Source organism: Schistocerca serialis, chromosome 2 (genome assembly GCF_023864345.2).
Source record: "Schistocerca serialis cubense isolate TAMUIC-IGC-003099 chromosome 2, iqSchSeri2.2, whole genome shotgun sequence".
Lineage (NCBI taxonomy): Eukaryota > Metazoa > Arthropoda > Insecta > Orthoptera > Acrididae > Schistocerca > Schistocerca serialis.
In genome coordinates, this window is record NC_064639.1 from 877,111,179 (window position 1) to 877,132,736 (window position 21,558).

The following is a 21,558-nucleotide window of genomic DNA, read 5'->3' on the forward strand; positions in this document are numbered from 1 at the left end:
ACTCACACACGCATGACTGTAGTCTCTGGCAACTGAAGCCGTGCGCAGAGTGTGTGTCTGTCGTCTATTTTTGATGAAAACCTTGCTGGCCTAAAGCTTATTTCTGACAATCTTTTCACTGTGCCTATCTGTGACTCAGCACTTCTGCTATAAGGTGAGTAGCAACTTTCCTTTTCGTAATATTGTTATAATATTTTATACTATTTTGTAGTTTGGCAAGTCCAGTATCATGAATGTGAATAATATGGGTGCTAAACAAATAAATAAAGATACTGGTCTGCAATAGTTAGGATCTTAATTCATTCCTTTTTGTGAACAGGCATTATATTATTTAACTGAAGTTGATCAGGAAATAACTCCATTTTAGAATGAGCAGTTGACAATATCCAATAGTGGTGTAATTATTTCTGCTGCCACATGCTTGATTATGTACTTTGACACTTCATCATGTCCAGCAGAATTCTCTCTCTTAAGCTATTTTTTATAACCTTTACCACTTCCTCATCAGATACTGGTTTTAAGAATGTTTAGTGGCTTGGGTCATATGTGACTGTCGTCTGGTGACTTTCTTAGCTATCACTTCCATGTTTTAAGTTTTCTACAGTATCTAGTAGTTTTTACTCAGAATTTTGGCAATTTCTTTTTTATCTGAAACTATTTCGTTACTCACTTTCGTCCTTTCGGTTTCATTTGTTTTCTGTGCATATTTTTTGCTGCCCCTCTCAATGCTAATTATATTCCAAGCTATTTTTATTTTATTTGTTGATTCTGAAATAATCTCATTTAAAGATCGTCTTATCTACTGTCTACACTATAGTGTAGGTTTCAAAACTTTCTCTTCATTCTCTGTCTGAATTTGCTGACTGTAAATTGCAGTGCAAACATAAGTTCTGCAATGAAGCCAGGATATTGAAAGCAGAAAGAATTAGCCAACAGGCACAAAGCTAAGATAACATTTCAAAGTCTTGCTAGTCAGTTGTAAATAAAATTACAAACAATGCAACAGAAACTAAAAGTAATGATGCAGAATTAACAGTAAATAATGAGTCATTCCTGATTCCCTTCTAGTTAGCAATATTTTTAATAATTACTTTATAGGTACTGTTGAAAGTGATGTCTGCATGAAACTGGGTGCACAGTATGCATTTGAGTCTGCTAATGATCATATATAAAGTACACAAACATGCAGTATGCACTGATCACATTCTGAAGCTTATTGACAGCCTCAGAAACAAAAAATCTGCAGGATTAGATGAAATTTCTCCATTTTGGTTGAAGAAATGTAAATATGAACTAGTAAAACCACTAGTTTATCTACATTTATATCTAAATGATTACTCTGCAATTCACAATTAAGTTCCTGGCAGAGGGTTCATCGAAGCACCTTCAGGTTATTTTTATACCATTCCACCATTGAACAGCATGTGGGAAAAACTAACATTTAAATCTTTCTGTGCAAGATCTGGTTTCTCTAATTTTATTATGATGGCCACTTCTCCCTATGTAGGAGGGCACCAGCAAAATATTTTCGCATTCAGAGGAAAAAGCTTGTGACTGAAATTTCATGAGGAGATCCTGTCACAATGAAAAATGCCTTTGCTTTAATGACTGCCATGCTACTGTGCAAATCTGTGGAACCCTCTCCTGTGTTTCACAACAATACAAAATGAGCTATCTTCTTTGAACTTTTTTGATGCCCTCTGTCAATTCTATCTGATGAGGATCCCACAACACACAGGAATACTCCAAAGAAGATGGACAAGTGCAGTGTAGACAGTCTCTTTAGTAGACCTATTGCATTTTCTAAGTGTTCTGCCAATAGATCACAGTCTTTGATCCACTTTCTCCGCAACATTATCTATGTGATCATCCCAATTTATTTTATTCATAATTGTAATTCCTAAGTATTTAGCTGAATCCACAGCCTTTATATTTGGGTGATTTACCACGTAACTGAAATTTAGTGAATTACTTTCAGTACACTTGTGGATGACTTCCCACTTTTCATTATTTAGAGTTAATTGACACTTTTCACATCACATAAATATCTTGTCTAAATCATTTTGCAATTGGTTTTTACACCTCCTGTCAATAGCAGTCATTAATTCATGAGAATAAAGAGAAAGTTGTGTTTCACATGAACACTATTTTCTGTATCTGTGATGGTTATTTATCAATAAGTCATTTTCTTTGAGGTAATTCATAATGTCTGAAGACTGCATATGTTCCAAAATCTTATTGCAAAATGACATTAGTTATATATAATAAACTGTGTTCTTGATGATAGTGTACTTGACAAGTTGAAACTGGGTGTACTCAAAGCCTTACAAAAAAGGGGAAATGTGTTGAGTCTAGAACTGCAGATCTATTATCCTGACCTCAACATTCAGCAAACTGATTGGGAAAATAATGTTAAAAGGAATGTTGGCACATTATATTAATTATATGTATATAATTATTGAGTGATCCAGCATGGTTCCAGAAGAGGTCAAAGTACCCTGTCAACTGTAGTACATTTTGTAATATGTAGCTGAAAAAAATAAATAAAAATTCCCAAGCAGTAGGAGTATCCCTTGGCCCTTCAAAAGCTTTCATAGAGTATTTGATGACATGCTCTTATCAAAAATTGCAGTGAGACGTGTCACTGAAAAAGTCACGTGATTACTGGAAACGTATTTATAAAGCAGATAAGAGTGCACAGAAATTATATTTTCTCACCTCTTGTCCATCTTTCACTATTAGTGTAGGCTCTTGGGAGAAATCGCAGCTGAAATTCTTCTGTATCTACATCTACATACATATTTTATAAGCTCCCACACAGTGCACAATGGAGGGTACCAATGATTTCCTGTTCCTCTTACAAATGATGTGAGGGAAACCAACCATCTATATGATTTCTGCCTTGATTTTTCCAATCTTGGCTTCAAGTCCTTCTGTGAGATGTACTAGAATCATTCTAGTGTTTGTTGCAATGGCAGTTCTCTAAACTTCCTCAACAGCATTTCACAGAAAGAACATCTTCTTCAGCCCAGTGATTCTCATCTGAGGTCACAGAGCATTTCTGTAGTACTTATTTATCAATCAAACCTACCACTAACAAAAGTAGCAGTATGCCTCTGAATTGCTTTGATGTCTTCCTTTAATATGACCTGATGGTAATCTCAAACACCTCAGCAGTACTCATGAATGGGTCACATTTTTGTTCTGTACATGGTCTCCTTTAAAGATGAGCTACACTTTCCTAGAATTTCTCCAATAAACCAAAGCTGAACATTTGCCTTCCCTGAAAGTGATCTTATGTGCTTGTCCAATTCCATGATGCTTTGCTATGTTACTCCTAGATAGTTAGTCATCATGATTGTTTCAAGCAGCACACCAATAATACTGTATTTGAATGTTACGTGATTGTTTGTCTTACTCACCTGCTGTAACTTACATTTTTCCATACATATGGTTGCTCATTAACAAATTTCCTTTTCTATGAAAGGTAGGCATAGCTCTCTTTCAGTTTCTGGCAGAATGCACTGTAAGCAACACAAATGTTTCACTTGCATTAGTCATTTGGCGGCTCTTACTTGCTGCTTGGAGCTTTGTCTTCTTTACATTTATGGCTGACTTGTACTGCCTCAGAGAACCTCTTAATATTTCTTGTTTCTTATTCATGTCCTTTTTTGAATTTGTGAATAGAGTAAGTCATTAGTGAATCTTACGCAGTACACTGGCTCTGCATTTGTCTTTAGTCGTCTCGTTTTCTGTTCTTAAGATGTCATCACTATCTTCAATGAACATAATAACTAAGTGTGGACAAATATAAATAGATATTAATCATGAAAAGTATAGTTGCTATTCACCATATAGCAGAGATGCTGAGTTGCAGATAGACTGTCAAACAAAGCTTTCAGCCAAACAGGCCTTCATCAGAATAGTGGCAGCCAGAGACTGTGGTTATGTGTGTGTTGCATTTGACAGTCTTTTTGTTATATCTCTGTCTGTGACTCAGGATCTCCGCTATATGGTGAGTAGTAACTATCCTTTTCACAATATTGTCATTATTCCATCCTGGATTTTCCATTGTTAGATATTAATCATGATGTTTGTAAATGCAAAAACACCATTATTGACATACAAGCACAGCTACAACACAAGTTTGTACTTGCCAAGATACTGTCCACCAGAATCCAGCATGAACAACCCAGATGTGTCTATACGTAAATTTGTACTGTTTGTGCTCTGATAATGTGGAAGTGCTGAGTTAATTCCAAAAGCTGCAATAGTTCCAAAGCTAGAACCATTGTTATAAACCTGCCGCAACCTGTACTGCTCAAGGATTTCTACTGCTTGCAGTTCATCCCAGTACTCTCCATTCAACACCTGAAAATAGTAAATGTAGATCTTGTTAATAGTAGCTACAGAAATCATATGTAAAATAAACTGATTTTCTATTTCTATAACTGAAAGAATCCTGCTTGTGGAAACTGCAGTACTTCAAAGTAACAGATACAGTGGAATAAATTTTTTGGTACAAATCTCTTACAATATAAAATATATTTATTTTTTATTCTTAGTGGTATAAAACAATTTCACTTGAAAATTAGCTGTCTGTAAGGGATAGGGTGAGCAGTGACAAAAGTATTCTAATGATGTGGCAGTGAATAAAATAATCATTAGAATATTTTCAATTTTTAAATAAAATCATTCTGCTTTTGGCTGTTAAAACATTATTTATTGTGACTGCAATTTCAACATTGGTCATTTTTAAGTATTGTGGGATGCTGCAATCCACTCAATAATGTCAAGCTAAGACATTCTGTGTTTGAGCAGTTGCATGTGGTGTTGTGTACTTATCTGCTGTTCCATATACCAGCCATGTCAGAAAGCTGGTGAAATAATGATTTAAACACATGAGTTTAAATTTCATGTAACAGGCATGGTAAAGGATCACAAAAGTGGCAAATATGTAAACAAGTGTGGCAGTGAAACTTTCTGGTAGATTAAAACTGTGTGCCAGACCAAGACTTGAACTCATGCTGTGGCTAAGCCATGTCTCCATTATATCGTTTCTTCCAGGAGTGCCAGTTCTGCAAGGTCTGCAGGAGAGCTTCTGTGAAGTTTTGAAGGTAGGAGACGAGGTTCTGGTGGAATTAAGGCTGTGGGGATGGGTCATGAGTCATGCTTGGGCAGCTCAGGTGGTAGAGCACTTCTGTGTGAAAGGCAAAGGTCCCAAGTTCGAGTCTTGGCCCGGCACACAGTTTTAATCTGCCAGGACGTTTCATATCGGCACATACTCCACTGCAGACTGAATATTTCATCTTGGAAGTGTAGCACTGATTCAAACAGTGATCTTGCATTCAGAACTGTGATTCATGTCTAAACCTACATCTACATACATACTCTGCAAGCTGCAGTACAGTGCATGGTGGAGGGTACCCTGCACTACTATTAGTCATTTCCTTTCCTGTTCCACTTGCGAAAATGACTGTCTATATGCCTCCATATGAGTCCTACTTTCTTCCGTCTTATCTTTGTGATTCTTATGTGAAATGTATGTTGGTGACAGTAGGATCATTCTGCAATCAGTTACAAATGGCAGTTCTCTAAATTTTCTCAACATTGTTCCTAAAAAAGAACATTGTCTTCTCTTCAGGATACCCATATGAGTTCCCAAAGCATCTCTGTAACACTTGTGTGTTGTTCAAATCTACCAGTAACAAATCTAGCGGCCCTCCTCTAAAGTGTTTCACTGTCTTCCTTTAATCTGACCTGATGCAGATCCAAAACGCTCAAACAGTACTCAAGAGTAGGTCACACTAGCATTCTACATGCAGTCTCCTTCACAGATTAACCACACTTTCCTAAAATCCTCCCAATAAACTGAAGTCTACTATTCACCTTCCCTACCACAATCCTCACATGGTCATTCCATTTCATATTGTTCTGCAGTATTATACCCAGAGATTTAAATGGCATGACTGTGTCAAGAAGGATGCTACTAATGCTGCATCTGAACATTACAGTTTTGTTTTTCCTACTCATCCACATTAATTCACATTTTCATATGTTTAGAGCCAGCTGCCATTCATCATACGAACTAGAAATTTTGTCTATGTCATCTTGTTTCATTGCAGAGTCACTCATCTCTAACACCTTACCATACACCACAGCATCATAAGCAAACAACCACAGATTGCTGCTCACTAGTCTGCCAGATCATTTACCTATGTAAAAAATAATAGTCGTCCTATCACACTTCCATCAGCACTCTGATGAACACTCACAATCAAGGGCAACTTACTGGGTTCTATTATTTAAGAAGTCTTCAAGCCACTCACATAACTGGGAATCTTTTCCATATGCTCATACCTTTGTTAACAGTCTGTAGTTGGGTACTGTGTCAAATACTCTTCATGAATCAAGAAATATGGAATTTGTCTATTGATCTCCATCCATAGTTCACAGTATATCATGTGAGAAAAGGGCAGGCTGAGTTTCACACAAGCAGTGCTTTCTAAAACTGAGCTGTTACATGAACATAAGCTTATTGGTCTTCACTTGGGACTTTTGGGTGAGAGTTTCACGATAAACACAAGCTAAGTAATGGGCCAGTGCCGAGGGTACTTTTTATAAAACCAAATTTGGATTCGATCTGGATCTGGTGACTTATTTGTTTCCAATTCTTTCAGTTGTTTCCCTATACCAGGGATGCTTATTATGCTATGTTGCTGATACAGGCCTCTGTATGATGGACAAATGACAGTATCCCTATAAAATCATGAATGCTTCAGTTTCTTATGCCTAAATAAATATCTCTTGTCTAAATGTATCAGAATGGTTCCTATGACTGACTGACTTCCTTGGCCATTCATGGGCAACAGAGCCAGTGTAATTTATGAAATATATAGCCTAATTTCTATTAAGAATAATAGTGTGTATATGTGCTTGGTGCCTGTGTGATGATGGCCAGATGGCAGTACAATGAAGAAATACATATAAAAAGCATTCTCTTAATTTTATTTTCAGTTTTCAGGGACTTTTAATTCCATGTCTTATTTCTGAGGACAGCTCCTTAAAGATTTTTGCATCACTTTGTCAAGATTATGACTTCCTTGCTTTATGCTTTGAACCAAGGAATCTGCTTTGCCTAAATGCATTTATACTAGGGCTGTTATACCATAAAGAGAGACATAATATTTTAATATGTTTGCAATGTACTGTTCGACAAAAAACTGCCTTCACATCCATGTGTGCAAATCTTCTCACGGACAGGGCTGATTTGTGAACATTTTTATATACAAGTGCCGGCCGCGGTGGTCTCGCGGTTAAGGCGCTCAGTCCGGAACCACGGGACTGCTACAGTCGCAGGTTCGAATCCTGCCTCGGGCATGGATGTGTGTGATGTCCTTAGGTTAGTTAGGTTTAAGTAGTTCTAAGTTCTAGGGGACTGATGACCACAGATGTTAAGTCCCATAGTGCTCAGAGACATTTGAACCATATATACAAGTGACATAACATTTAGTGCTCCCAGTTTCCCCTCAAACACTTCCACCTACTTCAGTTTTTGCTATTAAATTCTGATATGTCCTCTATGGAAGCCTTACAGTTGTGACACCCCTCTCAGCTTGGCTCCATAAGTGGCAGCTTGTGTCTCTTGAGCCTTAAATTGACTCTGCTTGCAGCCATCCTCCAACCACTTTTGGTTCAGTTCAACAGAATTTCAAAACTTAACACAGGCATCAATCACTTGTAAGGAAAGTCATGTTGTTGGCCGTCATTACTACTTGCAGTAGGATTAACAAACTAAGCATTATTATGATAAATTTCATTGCAACTAACCAAAAATTCTATAAAATAATTAAAGATTATATTGTAAATTAGTTTTTGCTGTTAATCAAAGTAATTTCATGGGATATCCTGATGATTTATTTCAAAACAAGCTATATGAAGTTACTTTGTTTGTCTCGCCAATGGATTTATAAGGTGGATGAAAACAAAGTACAGTCTCATTTGAACAGCAGTGCAGAAGATTTTTAGTGCAAAGTTTGCATATTTTGTGAAAATAGCATATCTGGTTGCATAAGACCAAAATAAAATTGTTTTTGTCTCAGTATAATTATGTGAAAACGGCCAAGCACTAAATGTGCAAGAATGAAGATTAGAGTTTAATGCCTTATCACCAGGGAGGTCAGTCAGTTCTAAGTTCCAGTTCGGTCTGAAAAGTGTAGAGGAAACAGTAAAAGGTAGCTTTATTGTTGCAACAATCACAGCATTCATTTGGAGTGATTTAGCAAAACCACAGAGATACCAAGATTTCTGTGTTTAGTCTGGATCCCATTACTCCCCAAATGTGAGAAAATAATGTTTTCACCACCATACCATCTTGGTAGTAAGTTTACCTGTATACAAGAGACATAGTCTCCAGATTTCCAACTTTGTAGCAGCAAGAAACCGTCAAACTTTGTTAAAAAATTTGAAAGGTCATTAAATGCAGTGGTTCTATTGTGGGATACACATATCTCAATTATTATATAGTTATCTTATTTGTATTAATTTTGCGTTAATAATAAGGCTACAAATCACATTATAATTGCACAATTATGGCAAAAACAGATTTGGAAACTTCCTGGCAAATTAATCAGAGATATCTTACACCATGTTCAAGGTCTGCAAGAAACTGACAAAGAGCAACACCATCTCGTATATGTGCGTTCCACATTCCCATAGCTTCAACAGAATTTTTTCGTGTTTTCATCAAAAGAACAGGTGATATTTCTCTTTGTATCTTCTGCTCTGGAATCTGGAAAACAATCATTCAGAAAATATTAATTTTATGCTAAGGACTGCTCAATTACGTTTCACGAATAGTGCAGAAGAACTGATAGCTTCAAAATTCAAACTGTTGTAGCAATGAAGCTTTGTCTGCTACATACCTGTATATACACAAGATAACTAACTCCTTTGGCATAGCTGTACTGTTGTGGCAAAATTACTTTTGTGACTCTCTGTCCCAAGGCAGCCAGGTCATACCATACTTCATTATAATTTTTTATGCTGAAAAAATAACAATCATTGTTTTTAAATGACTACAATAGCAACCTCACAAAGTCACATGATATAAAACACTATTTCATGCCAAAAACAAATGATATTTATTTGGCAACTCAGAAATAGATCTCTAAGGTACTAAGCTTGGTGACAGCACTGGAATTCTGTGGTGTTTTGAGAAGTGTTATACGCATAAAGTAGCAACCCCTCATAGTCACATGACATAAAAGACCATCTCATAAATTTCAGCAGAAAATATTTCATACCCAAAACAAATGACATCTTTGTTTGACTATTCAAAAATAGATCTCTAAGGTACTCAACCGGGTGACAGCATTGGAATTCTGTGATGTTTTGAGAAGTGTTATACGCATAATTTCATTGTGGAATGTCAAGATAAAGTGCAATTCCTCATATTTATACATCTAGAGATGAGCTCACCCTCTAGGTGTGCAGTTACTGGGCTCCAGTAAGGAAGGAAAGGGGGTGGGGATCTTTTGTTCTCTTCATGGCAATTCCTGTCACAATCACTGTGCCGCCCACTGGGTGCTCTGCTAATTGTAGATTCCGTGTCATAGTTCTTTGTGTTTCTGATAATAGTTGTCATTAATCGTTATTCCTTATTGCTTATTCCTTGTAGCAGTCATCTGAATGGTGCACCATTCAGAAGTTTATGCCACTCTTCACAAACACCACTGAGACAAGCAATACATGACATTTGCACCACTATTTGCAGAAAATGGAGTAAACTGCCAGATGACATGCCACTCAAATTGCCACAATAACAGGACAAAACTTCCTGCATTCTAAGTCTTTCTACTGCATAATTTCTTTTTAGATCTACAGGAGTGTTATATCACTGAATCATGCACCACACCTACCTTGCTTTTGTACCTGTGTCTCACAGGCATAGCCTGTGCACCTGCCACCCCTCCATTCCATGTTCTTAGCCAGCAAACCTGCTGCGTCCCCTCTGAGCCACTAGCTAAGACCTGGTGATGTGTGTGTGTGTGTGTGTGTGTGTGTGTGTGTGTGTGTAAATTATTTGTCTTCTCACTTATTTAGATACCAGTGAAAAAATTACATCCATCCTCTTCTAATCACATAACAAACACAATGTTTTGATGGGTACCCTGTGGTAATCCAGCAAAGCTTTCTGGGCTGGTCTGTCACACTACCATGCCACAAATGCATCATCAGTATTGAAATAAGTTCTTGGGTTTCTACTGAGATATTTGACACGTCATCTTGTAATGACTATAAATTCCCACGTATCAGTGTTATTTACTTTCAATTTGTGGTGCTTCCCTTATGCTTAGTATCCCATGTTGCTGCATATTAAGTCCTGGAATCAATAGTCATGCAAGAACAGCTGGTTAGACTGTATCCATAAGAAAAAAATATAATCTTTGCCTGCAAACAATGTTTTTTGAATTATTATTGTTATTTGTGTTGTGTGTGCTCTGGGACTAATGTTTAAATTGGACAAAGCTTGTTAGCAGCACTCATGAGGTACAAATGCATTGAGGTGTCTGTTTCAGGATAATTGCTATATATCTACACACTTATGGAGATTACGTTTGTGTTACATTTACATTATACTTCAAATTTCATCATCATGCAATTTATTTCAGGTTGTAGTGTACAGGATTTTTCTAAATGATAATGATGCATGAATTTTTTGGAGGTTGATCAATTGCAACCAAGGCCAAACTGAGGGGATCCTGGGCTTCAGGCAGAAATGCCAAAGCTGTATTGCAATCCTCCTCCTCATGCCTACTTACCTTCTGCAGTGTTTTTCAACTAAGATTTAGAAAATTTTATAATTCTGTAAGAAGGTTTAATAAAAGTGAAGCATTGAACAACTGATGAAAAATATTGCACACAACTGCTTAAATATATCACTCTACTAAATAAATTATGAATTGTATAAACTTTCTAAAAAAAACTTAAAGTAAAACAAAATCTATATCTTATAAAAAGGATAGACTACTATTCATCATGTAGAGAAACACTAAGTCACAGACCGAGCAAGGTGGAGCAGCGGCTCGCACACTGGACTCACATTCAGAATTCGGGAGGACGACAGTTCAAACCCACGCCTGGATATCCTGATTAGATTTTTTCCCATGTTTTCCATGACTTCAGACTAATGCCAGTTTAGTTCCTTTGAAAAAAGGCACATTCAATTTCCTTTCCAATCCTTCCCTAATCCAAGCCTGTGCTCCATATCTAATGACCTTCTTGTTGACAGGACATCAAACACTAACCTCCTCCTTCTCCTCCTCCTCCTCCTCCTCCTCCTCCTCCCCTTCCTCTTCCTCCTCCTCATTCTAAGCCGCAGGAAGCACAATAAAAAGACTGCTATAAATTTAAGATTTTGGCCAAAAGGTCTTTTTCCAAAGTAGAAAAGACACACACATTCACACAAGCGCAACTCACACACATATGTCCACTGTCTCTAGCCACTAAGCCCACAGACAGTGGTTATATGAGTGTGAGTTGTGAATGTGTGTGTGTGTAATTGTACTTTCTTGCTTTGAACAGCCAGGAGAGCAGTGACCCTCCGTATCTGCATCTGATGATGCCTGAGGGCTGAGGATGACACATCAGCCAATTAGTACCATTATGGCTTCACAGCCTGTTCAGACAGTGTTGGTTTGTTTTTGCTTTGAGTGGAGTTGATACAATGATTATGTCACTGAAGTCAAGGTTAGCAGCTGTGTTGTGTACTGTTGACAATATAGCTAAATTTGACAGTCTGCTTCTTTCACCAGTACTCAACCAGAAGTTTCTTTTTATCATCTTTAATTTACTGAAAATGTGTTCAAAAGGTGAGATACTGTGATCACTGGCATTCATAAATATCTCAAAGCACAGAAATTTTGTGATCACACAAAAAAGTGGAAAACTTGAAATACTGCAGGGAATTCAGACAGAAACAGAGATATGAATAATAATACAATAATAACAAAATTAACTAAGTAACAGCACACTACCCACAACTCCAGCCCTCTTGAAAAGGCGGAACTCTGCACCTGTTCTGAGAACCACACCCATACGAGACATGATTAATCACATGGGTGAACCAATCCATTCTTGACAGTAGAGGAAGAGGAGGAGATAGGTTAGCAATGCCTTTTTTGGAGGGGTGAGAAGGATACTAGGAGTGGTAGTCCTTATTTCAAAGAAAGGTAGTTGAAGCCCTAGTGGAGGGAATTGTCCAGTGGTACAACTCCATGGTGTCAATCAGTGACAAACAGGGTGTACTGTTGTGGCCTGTCAGTACTTGTATAAGGAGTACTGGGTATATGTGGAGATAATACACAGGATTCCTGATTCTGGACAAGATGGAAAAGGTAGCATCATTTTGCAAAGACGTTAACAAGGCTTCTGGTGTACTGGGAGAAGGACTGCTTGTCATTGTTGCTGTTCTGATTCCAGGGGATCAGGTTGAATGAAAGGAATTTTTTGGTGCAGCTGTTGATGAGGAGGTAGAAATACACATTTTTACAACCAAAGTACAGTTCAAATCACTATAGTTATAAGACTGGGTTCTCTGTGATGATGCAAAACACAAACTTCTTTTTTCATCCCCTTTCTCAGCCAAGCACCACATTTTTGCAACAAAGGTGTTTTATGATACAATTTGTGAATGAGAAATAGGTCTAAAACTATTTTTATATACTGCAGTCATTTACCTCAGATCACAATAAAAAAAAGTGATTCAGGTATAATTTTTATTTGTAAATGTTATGATGAAACATCTTGTATTTTCAAACACTAGAAGGAGTAGAGGTAAATATTCAGATACACTGAGTGATCACTAGGCATATAAACAAGATTGAAAATATTGCTAAGCTTTTAGACAATATCTTTTCTTCAGAGCTAACAAATGCAGAACACTTACAGAGATATATACACACAGATAAATTGTTCCAACTGACTGCATTGTATTAGCACTGCAGCTTAGCTACTGGTGAGGCTGAAAAATGTGCCAAAAATATTGTTGTAAGAAAAACTGCTGTTAGAACATTCACAACCCAAAGATTGAATATATCAGCTCACTCTGTTTTGAATAACAAAAAGTAAACAATATTATGTAATACTTTACAGCATTCTGTCACAATGCTGTAAACTATTACACACTAGTATTCACTATTTTTTTTATTTTTTTCATGTACCATGTGATGTAATGATATAAATGTTTAAGTACCACGTAGGTTCCATAAACGTAGGCTGGAGGTGAAAAAGGGTTGGTAATGCCTGACATCCAGTGACATGTTGTGCAGGTAGTATTGGAATGCATTCCCAGGAGTATAAGTGAGGATGGACACGGCTGAGATGAAAGAGGGGGGAAGGAGGAGGTGGATAGAGAGGGGGAAAGGAGGTGATGAACAGCATAGACACAGAGAGAGAGGAAAGGAGATGGAAAGAGAGAGGAGGAGAAGGAGGATGAGATGGACAGAGAGTGGGGGGTGGTGGAGATGTGTGGAAATTATATGTTGAATACATATATGGCCAAAGCTGCAGAAAAGGGCTAATAAATAAATAAAATGACAAGCGTAAGTTTATGGTCTAATTATACTGATGAGCCAAAACATTTTGACCATTGCCTAACCCAAGACAGAATGCCACCTGATGCCATTATAAGCATATGACATGGTAAGGAAAGAATATAAGCAGAGCAGAAGCAGATGGGGAATCACTCTACCAATGATATGGGGAGCAAATGGGGAAATCCACTGGCTTAAGAAAGTGTGACAAAGAGCAGATTATTATGGCCCTATTGTTGGAAATGAAAAATTGAAGCAGGTTAGGTGCTCATGTACAGCTGTCATTATCATCTATGGAAAATGGTCGAAGGGCAGTAGGTGACAAGATGTCAGACTCCCACACCTCTTCACAGAATTTGGAGGTTGGAGGCTTGCCAACTCTTTAAAGCAAGAGAAGTGATGATCTGTGGCAGACCTGACAACAGAATACAAAGCTGGTACATATGCAAGAGTCTTGGAGCACACAGTTCAGCAAATGATGTTGAACATGAAGTTTCTCAGCAGGTAACCTCTATGTGTTCCCTTGTTGACCCAACAACATCTTCGATTACAATCGAAGTGGGCACAGGATCTTTGAGATTGGACTAGGGATCCACGGAAACATATCATCTGGTTGGATGAATCATGTTCCTAGTTCCACTAGGAGGTTAATTCTATATGGGACATTCATCTGAGGTTACTTGCAGTAAAATTTGAAGGCACCATGACAGCTGTGGGCAATGTGAACATTATTGTGCACCACCTGCTCAATGCCTTTGCCGATGGTGATGACATCTTCCAGCAGGATTGCAAGGCCTGAATCATGCTGCAGTGGTTTGAGGAACATGATAGTGAATTGATGTTGATATGTTGGTCACCAAAGTAACCTGATCTGAAGGTGACAGAACACATCTGAGATGCTGTCTGGTGCTAGGTTCATGCCCACAATCTGGAAGCCCATAATTTACGGGAATTGCATGACCTTGCACATGACATCTGGTGCCCCACACCTCTGGAAACATATTAAGGGCTTGTTCAATGAATGCCACAGAGAATCGCTGCTGTATTGCTCTTGAAAGGTGGCTCAACATGCTATTTGGTAGGTGCCAAAATGTTTTAGCTTGTCTGTGCGCACACACACACACACACACACACACACACACACACACACAGAAATGAAGTGAGTCCTGTCTGTAAGCTAATTTGCAATAAAATGGTGGGTCATTTTGCACTCACCGCACACTGTCTTGTGCAACTTCAGAATCACTGTTCAGATGCGCCACAACAGCAGCAGTGCTTTTGCCTGCAGGCAGGTAGAGTGTAGCATCCTCCAGGGTAATTATCAGATAGGAGCGGAATACTGGAGTGTATGGAACATCACCTCCTCTCAGGTTCAGGTTCCATGCAATCTCATCCAAGGCCGTCAGTACAAGAGCATCCGCAGACCGTTCCTGCAGCCAGATCCTTAATCTGCCTATTTTATCTTGCCATGACTCTCCTATACAGAACAGTAAAACAGAATCTACTTGCTTCTTGTAAATATTTTGTAATAATCATGAGACAGTCGTTTACACTTAACTGTGTTCCTCTCTCTCTCTCTCTCTCTCTCTCTCTCTCTCTCTCTCTCTCTCTCTCTCTCACACACACACACACACACAAACACACACACACACACACACACACACACACACACACACTATATTATTATATATTCAGAAGTTTTGCTATGGAACAGCAGGAGCTGTCAAGCAAATATGAATACAGTTTGTGTTTGAAGTTAATCTAATCTCTATTAGATTCCCTATAGCCCTGGATAAGTGGTCAAAGATTTTTATGTTTGAGTATGTCATTTATTTTTGTGCCATACACAGGATGAGTGCCCATATCTATTATCGTATTTATGATGTAACTATAAGGGAATAAAGTTTAATGTATTGCGAGGCTGCTGTCAGTATTCCCAACTGTTTAAAGAGCTTTTTACAACAGGTCCTTATATGATCCTTATTACACACTTCTGTGCAACAAACAACTTCTTCCTCAATGATCTTACCATGAAAAATGAAGCTTTTAGTGAATTGAAATAGAAAAAAGCCAACTTTTTGACATTTTCATCTTCAAAATCTGATATTATCTGCAATGTGAAAGTTGCAGATCTTTGATGTTTCAATTGTTCTGTAGCATGTAACTTCCAATACAGGTTCTCATGAATCCAACTAGCTAATAATTTATTCAGTTATTGATTTATCTTCATATACTACTCCTAATGGTGAAATCGTACCATGTGTACAGAACTTGATGTCTTGTGTTTTATTTAAGTTGAATGACAATCCATTGGCAGAGAACCAGTTGTTAATTTTCAATAAAATTGAGTGATCTTGATGCTTACATATTTGGCAAAGAGAACCATTTCAGCTTGTTGGATAAATATGGCAAAACGTAGAGTGGATGTTATACAAATCTCTGTGGTATACACTTAGTGATTACTCTCCATTCTGAGGAAACTATTTCATAGAGGGTTTAATAATGTAATGCTCTGCATCCTTTTAATGATGCAGGACGAAAAACACTTACTAGTTGGATCTCTAAGAAGATTACTTTTGAGATTATCTAGGGCTTATGGTGAACCACACAATGAAATGCTTTTGACAAATCACAGAAAATACCAGTTGCCAGTATTTTGTCATTTAATTTTTTATAATCTGTTTCATGAACTAAAGTGGCCTGTTCTGAGGAGAGTCTCTTTCAAATTCCATTTTGAGACTAAGTTTTAATTTTGGGATAGGTGTATTGTTCTTGTGTACTTAGTCTTTGCTATTACCTTTGAGCAGGAAGCAGACATAAGACTGGACAGTAATCTTAAGATCAATCTTTTTATTTCTCTTATAAAGGGGCCTGACAATATCATATTCCAGTCTCTGGAATATACCCCGTAATAGTGATGTATTGCATATGTGACTATTGCTCTATTTTGTTCTACCAATCCTGTCAAAAATGTAAGAGAAAGCAGCTACAAACCAGCTCTCTTTTCACTGTCATTGATGCTTTTCCATTCAAATATAACGCATTTATAAAATGCCTGTTCTCTCAGTCAATTTTCTTTTCCCTTGCAGCTATTACAACTTATCCCAAATCACGTTGTTAAATGCATTTTACAAATCTATAAAATGCATATAGAAGCCTCTTCCATTCTCAGTACACTTCTGTTGAAAATTCACAAAAGAACTGTTGCATCTCTTGTGCTCATATAGTTTCTAAAACTAAACTTCTCCTCAGTCAAATTCTTCTCCATTACCTTTCCCAATCTTTTATTTGTGATCATCAACATAAATTTAGCTGCATGTGAAATGAGGCTAATCATCTAATAACCACTGCATTTCTTGGTTCCCTGTTTCTCTGGTATTGATAGCATTGCCACAGTCAAGTGGTCTCCGTCCATTTCCTCTTTCATTTCTTTTTGTCCCATAACCTCAACATTTCTGTTATTCCTCCTCGGTTCATACATTGTAATATTTCTCTTGGTATGTACTGTTATCCCATTTTACGTTGCAACTATTGCTCTCATTCTCTCTTCCAATATGGATGGTGATCCTTTGTAATCATCATCCACATTGTTCAAGGATTCGAGTTCCAGAATTGTTTATTAGTTATCTGTGGCATACAGTTCTTTTTAAAGTGTTTCCATCTCTGGAGGACTTCAGTGTGATCTTAATTTTTTTCTGAGAATTTCCAAAGTAGCACTTATAGGTCTGTTTTGATCCAAATTGTACTCTTTATTCTGTTGTACAATAAATCATACCTTCTCCTCCTCTCTACTTCTTCAGTTGTGTCTCACACCTCTTTTAGCCATTTTTTCCATAGCTTACTATGTTTCTCCACACAGTCCATCATTCAGCTTCCTGTACATCTGTCTTGGTTCTTAACTGTTCTTCTTTTTGAATTTCATTCTCCCCTCAATCTTGAAAGTCATTCCTTGCTCAACCCAAGACTTTTCCCTTTTATGTGTTCTGTATTTTCTGTCCAGATTTAATTATTCCTTCTCTTTAGTGAGACTATTTCCAATATACTTTCTTCACTTATACTATAATTATCCCCCAGTCACTTCCAAAAGTACTTTTGAACCATGTATTTATCACTATTAGTTGTCTTTATTTTCAGAAGTTAGTGAGTTCACTATTGACCTCTGTCATTCCTCCTAAGACCATGATTGACTGCCATGGTCCTCTCTTTCTGTTCTCCCACTATGGTATTCCAACCCTTATTACTTTTTTGCAGAATCTGCAATTATGATCCATGATTTTCTGTATTCTACTGTATGTTTTCTTTGTGAGCTGGTCATTATGATCTGAAAGTGGCATCTAAATCTGGATAATCAATATGCTTCTTTGTACTCCTAGGTTACACTTGTAACCCTCCCATTTGCATAGGTTATGTCTTCTACACACTTAACCATTTCCATTCTCATAATCACTCAGTATCAGTTACTTCTTATAATGTCCTCACAAACAGTAAATTATTTATTCATCTGACTGCAATTCTCCAAATCTGCATCTCAGCAACTTCTATCGGGTTCCCTGCTGCTACCCACCTCCTACAACCTGTATCTTTTCCTTTCCTCTCTTGTTAAAGTGCAGACTGTGTCCTCTGTCTTGTACACCCCATCTTTCAGTATCACCAATTGGCACACCACTGATGTGTGTCCCATACAAAGTCAGCAGCAACACAGTCAGTTCCAGGTATAAAAAAGGGGGGTGGGGGAGGAAGGCCAAGAGAGGGTAGCATAAGACAACCTTGTAAATGGTTAGCATGTTGCTACATTTTTACTGAGAAAATATTATGATTATAAGACTGACTCATTCCACAACATAGCAGGAGATCATATAATCCCAAATGTATTTGTATCATGAATAACATCAAACCAAGTGGAGCTGTTCCAGATTTATACAGTTAACACTGATAATATGAGAGTGAAATTTGCTGAGAAATCCTGCATTTTTCATATTATTTGTTTCAAATTGTATAATGAAGGCTGGTGTAAGACTGTGATCTGCACTGTTTGCTGTGAAGCAATTTTAAAGTTGTTTAGCAACTGTCTCAACAATGCCTCAAAAGACTGAAATCAGACTCTTGCTTAGTATGCTGGTATGAGTCATTGGAAAACAATACAGTTTATAAAAGCATTGCCATATACATCATTTACATTTATCAAGACTAGGACATAAGCATGCATATTACTGATATTTTTATTTTTATCGACTCCATATTCTAAATTTTCCTTTACCTTTGTGTTTTATGAATAAAATAATGGCTAAATATCTCACAGTTTATTGGCATGCTTAGTTAATTATTTAATTAATAGTGTATAAAATGATAAGCATATCATGATTAGTGAAAGACCTGTGAACTGCTGGTCAAGTACAAATATTTTGTCAGATGGATAAGGAGGCTGTCCATTTTCAGATCCCCATATTTCATCAACAAGATTATTTGTGATGACAACAAGGTCCAGACCAGCTTCATCTGAAACAAATCATGTGGTAGCCCTATAGAGCAATACTTTCTTTATATAATACTATGTATTTCTGTAAAGATGTGTGCATGTTAAGTTAAATGGTAAATATGTTTGGTTGTAAATCTACTTAATTACATGCCCAGATAACTATTTCATAAGTAAATTATTTATTTTTGTACTGGTAACTCATCAAATGATGGGACATGGAGGTGTGGGGTGGGAATCTGAAATTAGTTGTTGTGATCATTGACAAAACATCACAAAACAGGGCTATGTTGAACAAGTAGTTTTCAAACAAATAATATGGCAGGCTATATCATTCCACGTAAGTATTTCTCTCTTATAATGTGATAAAAAGACATAAAGACAACATTTTAACTCACATTAAATAGTGCCTAATGAGGGTATGCATTTATCTTAGATATTGGAGCAACATAAAATTCAAGAAATATTTCAGTAACTAAGAACTGATAATGGTAATTGAATAATATATCTTATATACCAAGTTACATTAACATAGAGACAGAAATAATTTCTGTTTACCAAGCAGCAACATAGACAAACACAAATAGGAAGTTAGAAAGAACGCTAGATTTTTCTTACAGTTGCAAAATGAAGGAAAAGCTTGAAAAAACATATTAATTGTACATAAAATAAGGGTATGACACAGGACCCAATGCTAACTTAGGCACAGCTGGACAAGAATGCAGGCGCAATGTAATCTGCTCCGTGCATTATGCTGCAAGCAAGCAAGAAAGCAAGAAAAGGCAAGGAACTGAATATCTTGTGCAAATGCACACTTCCCAGTGAACATCACTGATGAGAAGCTCTTTAGTTTACAGCTGGGAGGCATTGTTGAACTATTAGATGTTTTGATGGGTATCATGCTCACCATCTTCAGGTGAAGCATTGAGATACTGTGGATGTCCCTATATTTATATTAGTGAGGCTATGGATGCCAGGATCCTGTGTGGCAGTGGAGGGGTGTGGTTGATGCAGTGGTGGGGTTGGGGTGGGCTGAAGGCTGCATTTGTATCGCAGCAAGGGCATTCTCGATCAACCTTCTGTGGTGGTCATTGCTGGACATGCTCTCATCATATTGGTGCTAACACAGGATTCCATGCCAGACTTAGTTGATAACCTTCTAATCTTCGCCCTCATTGATGTGACACTTGTGGACCCTTATATCTACTGATTCCTTTATACCAATTTCCCAATAGCCTCTTGCTTGGTACAGAAACTTGGTGTTCTCAAAATCAAACATGTGTTCTTCATTTAGACAGTGCTCAGCCACTGCTGATTTCTACTCTGTCAGAAAAAAATGGAATACCCTCAAGAACTGTGTCCAATGGCACCAGGATACAATATGTGCATAGTGAATGGCTGCAATGTTAGCGATTAATTTGTCACCATCACTGGCAATCAGGTGATGGTTGGGAAGTATCTCTGTGCACCCTCTGTCTTAACTCTGTAGGCAATAACTGTGCCGGCTTCATAGATAAACAGTGTTTGCAACATTCATTCTAGAGTACAATCATGCCCCTCCACTAAGTATATACTCTGGCTGAACAGTTTCATTCATTTGAATGTTGAGCGGGATCACACTGTGGGTCCATGGGAAGCTGGATGGTCATATTGACAGATTGCTGCACTTGTTGGGCACACCGTACCAGTGGTGTGTAGCTCCTTTCAGCAGTAGTTTGTAGATTATTCCCACATATGTAGGCCAGGTTCTGGACGTAGTCATAGTATAGATGCACATCAAGATTAGTGCCCTGAATAAGCAGTGCTGGCCTATTGAACATCATCTAGGAAATAAATCCTAGAACATGTTGCACCTCCTGTGTCACCAGCTACCATTAGGAACTGTCTCTTGCAGCAGGAATAAGATTACATGTCCCTCTGGCCAGCCTACCACTGAAACCATGAAACCACCAAACTTGGCTACACTTTGGTGTTGTGAAAGAGTTGACTGGAACATGGAATGGTGCTCTGTTATCTTCAGCAATGAGGGTGGGTTCTCTCTGTTTGTGAGTGATGGATGTACACATGTATGGCATAGACCTGGTGAGCTGCCTATCCCAGAGTGCATTTGACTGCAAAACACAGGGCCCATCCCAGACTTCATGGTGGGGGAAGGGGGGAGGGAGTATCAGCTGTAAATCACAGTAACATCTGGTGTTTCTGCAGAGTAAAGTAACCATTGCCAGCTACATCGCAGTCTTTATATCTGGTTTCAGTACTTACATAAACTAGAATTCCATGCAGACCATTCATTGTATGATGCTAATTTGGGATCTGCAGATACATTGACTCCAGGGTTTAAAGATGCTTTCAGCCATTCTGCAATTGATGGTGTCTGAAATGTGAAAGAGCAACATGTATAAATAAAATACTGGTAGTGAGGCCACACACAATAAGTTATACCGTAAGATAGAGAAGTGTTTATGAGTTTTAGGTTGTAAGGTAAGTAGA

General features: G+C 37.7%; 1 protein-coding gene across 1 annotated transcript in view; it reads right to left on the reverse strand.

Annotated features, from left to right (window-relative positions):
* The window catches only part of LOC126456093 (xaa-Pro aminopeptidase ApepP-like), a 121,428-nt gene that overhangs the window by 44,418 nt on the left and 55,452 nt on the right, over positions 1–21,558 (reverse strand). The window contains exons 3-8 of the mRNA XM_050091849.1: positions 21,331–21,442; positions 18,969–19,091; positions 14,811–15,072; positions 8,925–9,045; positions 8,645–8,791; positions 4,158–4,371 (exon numbers count right to left, since the gene is read on the reverse strand). Coding sequence (XP_049947806.1) covers positions 4,158–4,371; positions 8,645–8,791; positions 8,925–9,045; positions 14,811–15,072; positions 18,969–19,091; positions 21,331–21,442 — 979 coding nt within the window. The remainder of the gene's footprint in view (positions 1–4,157; positions 4,372–8,644; positions 8,792–8,924; positions 9,046–14,810; positions 15,073–18,968; positions 19,092–21,330; positions 21,443–21,558) is intronic.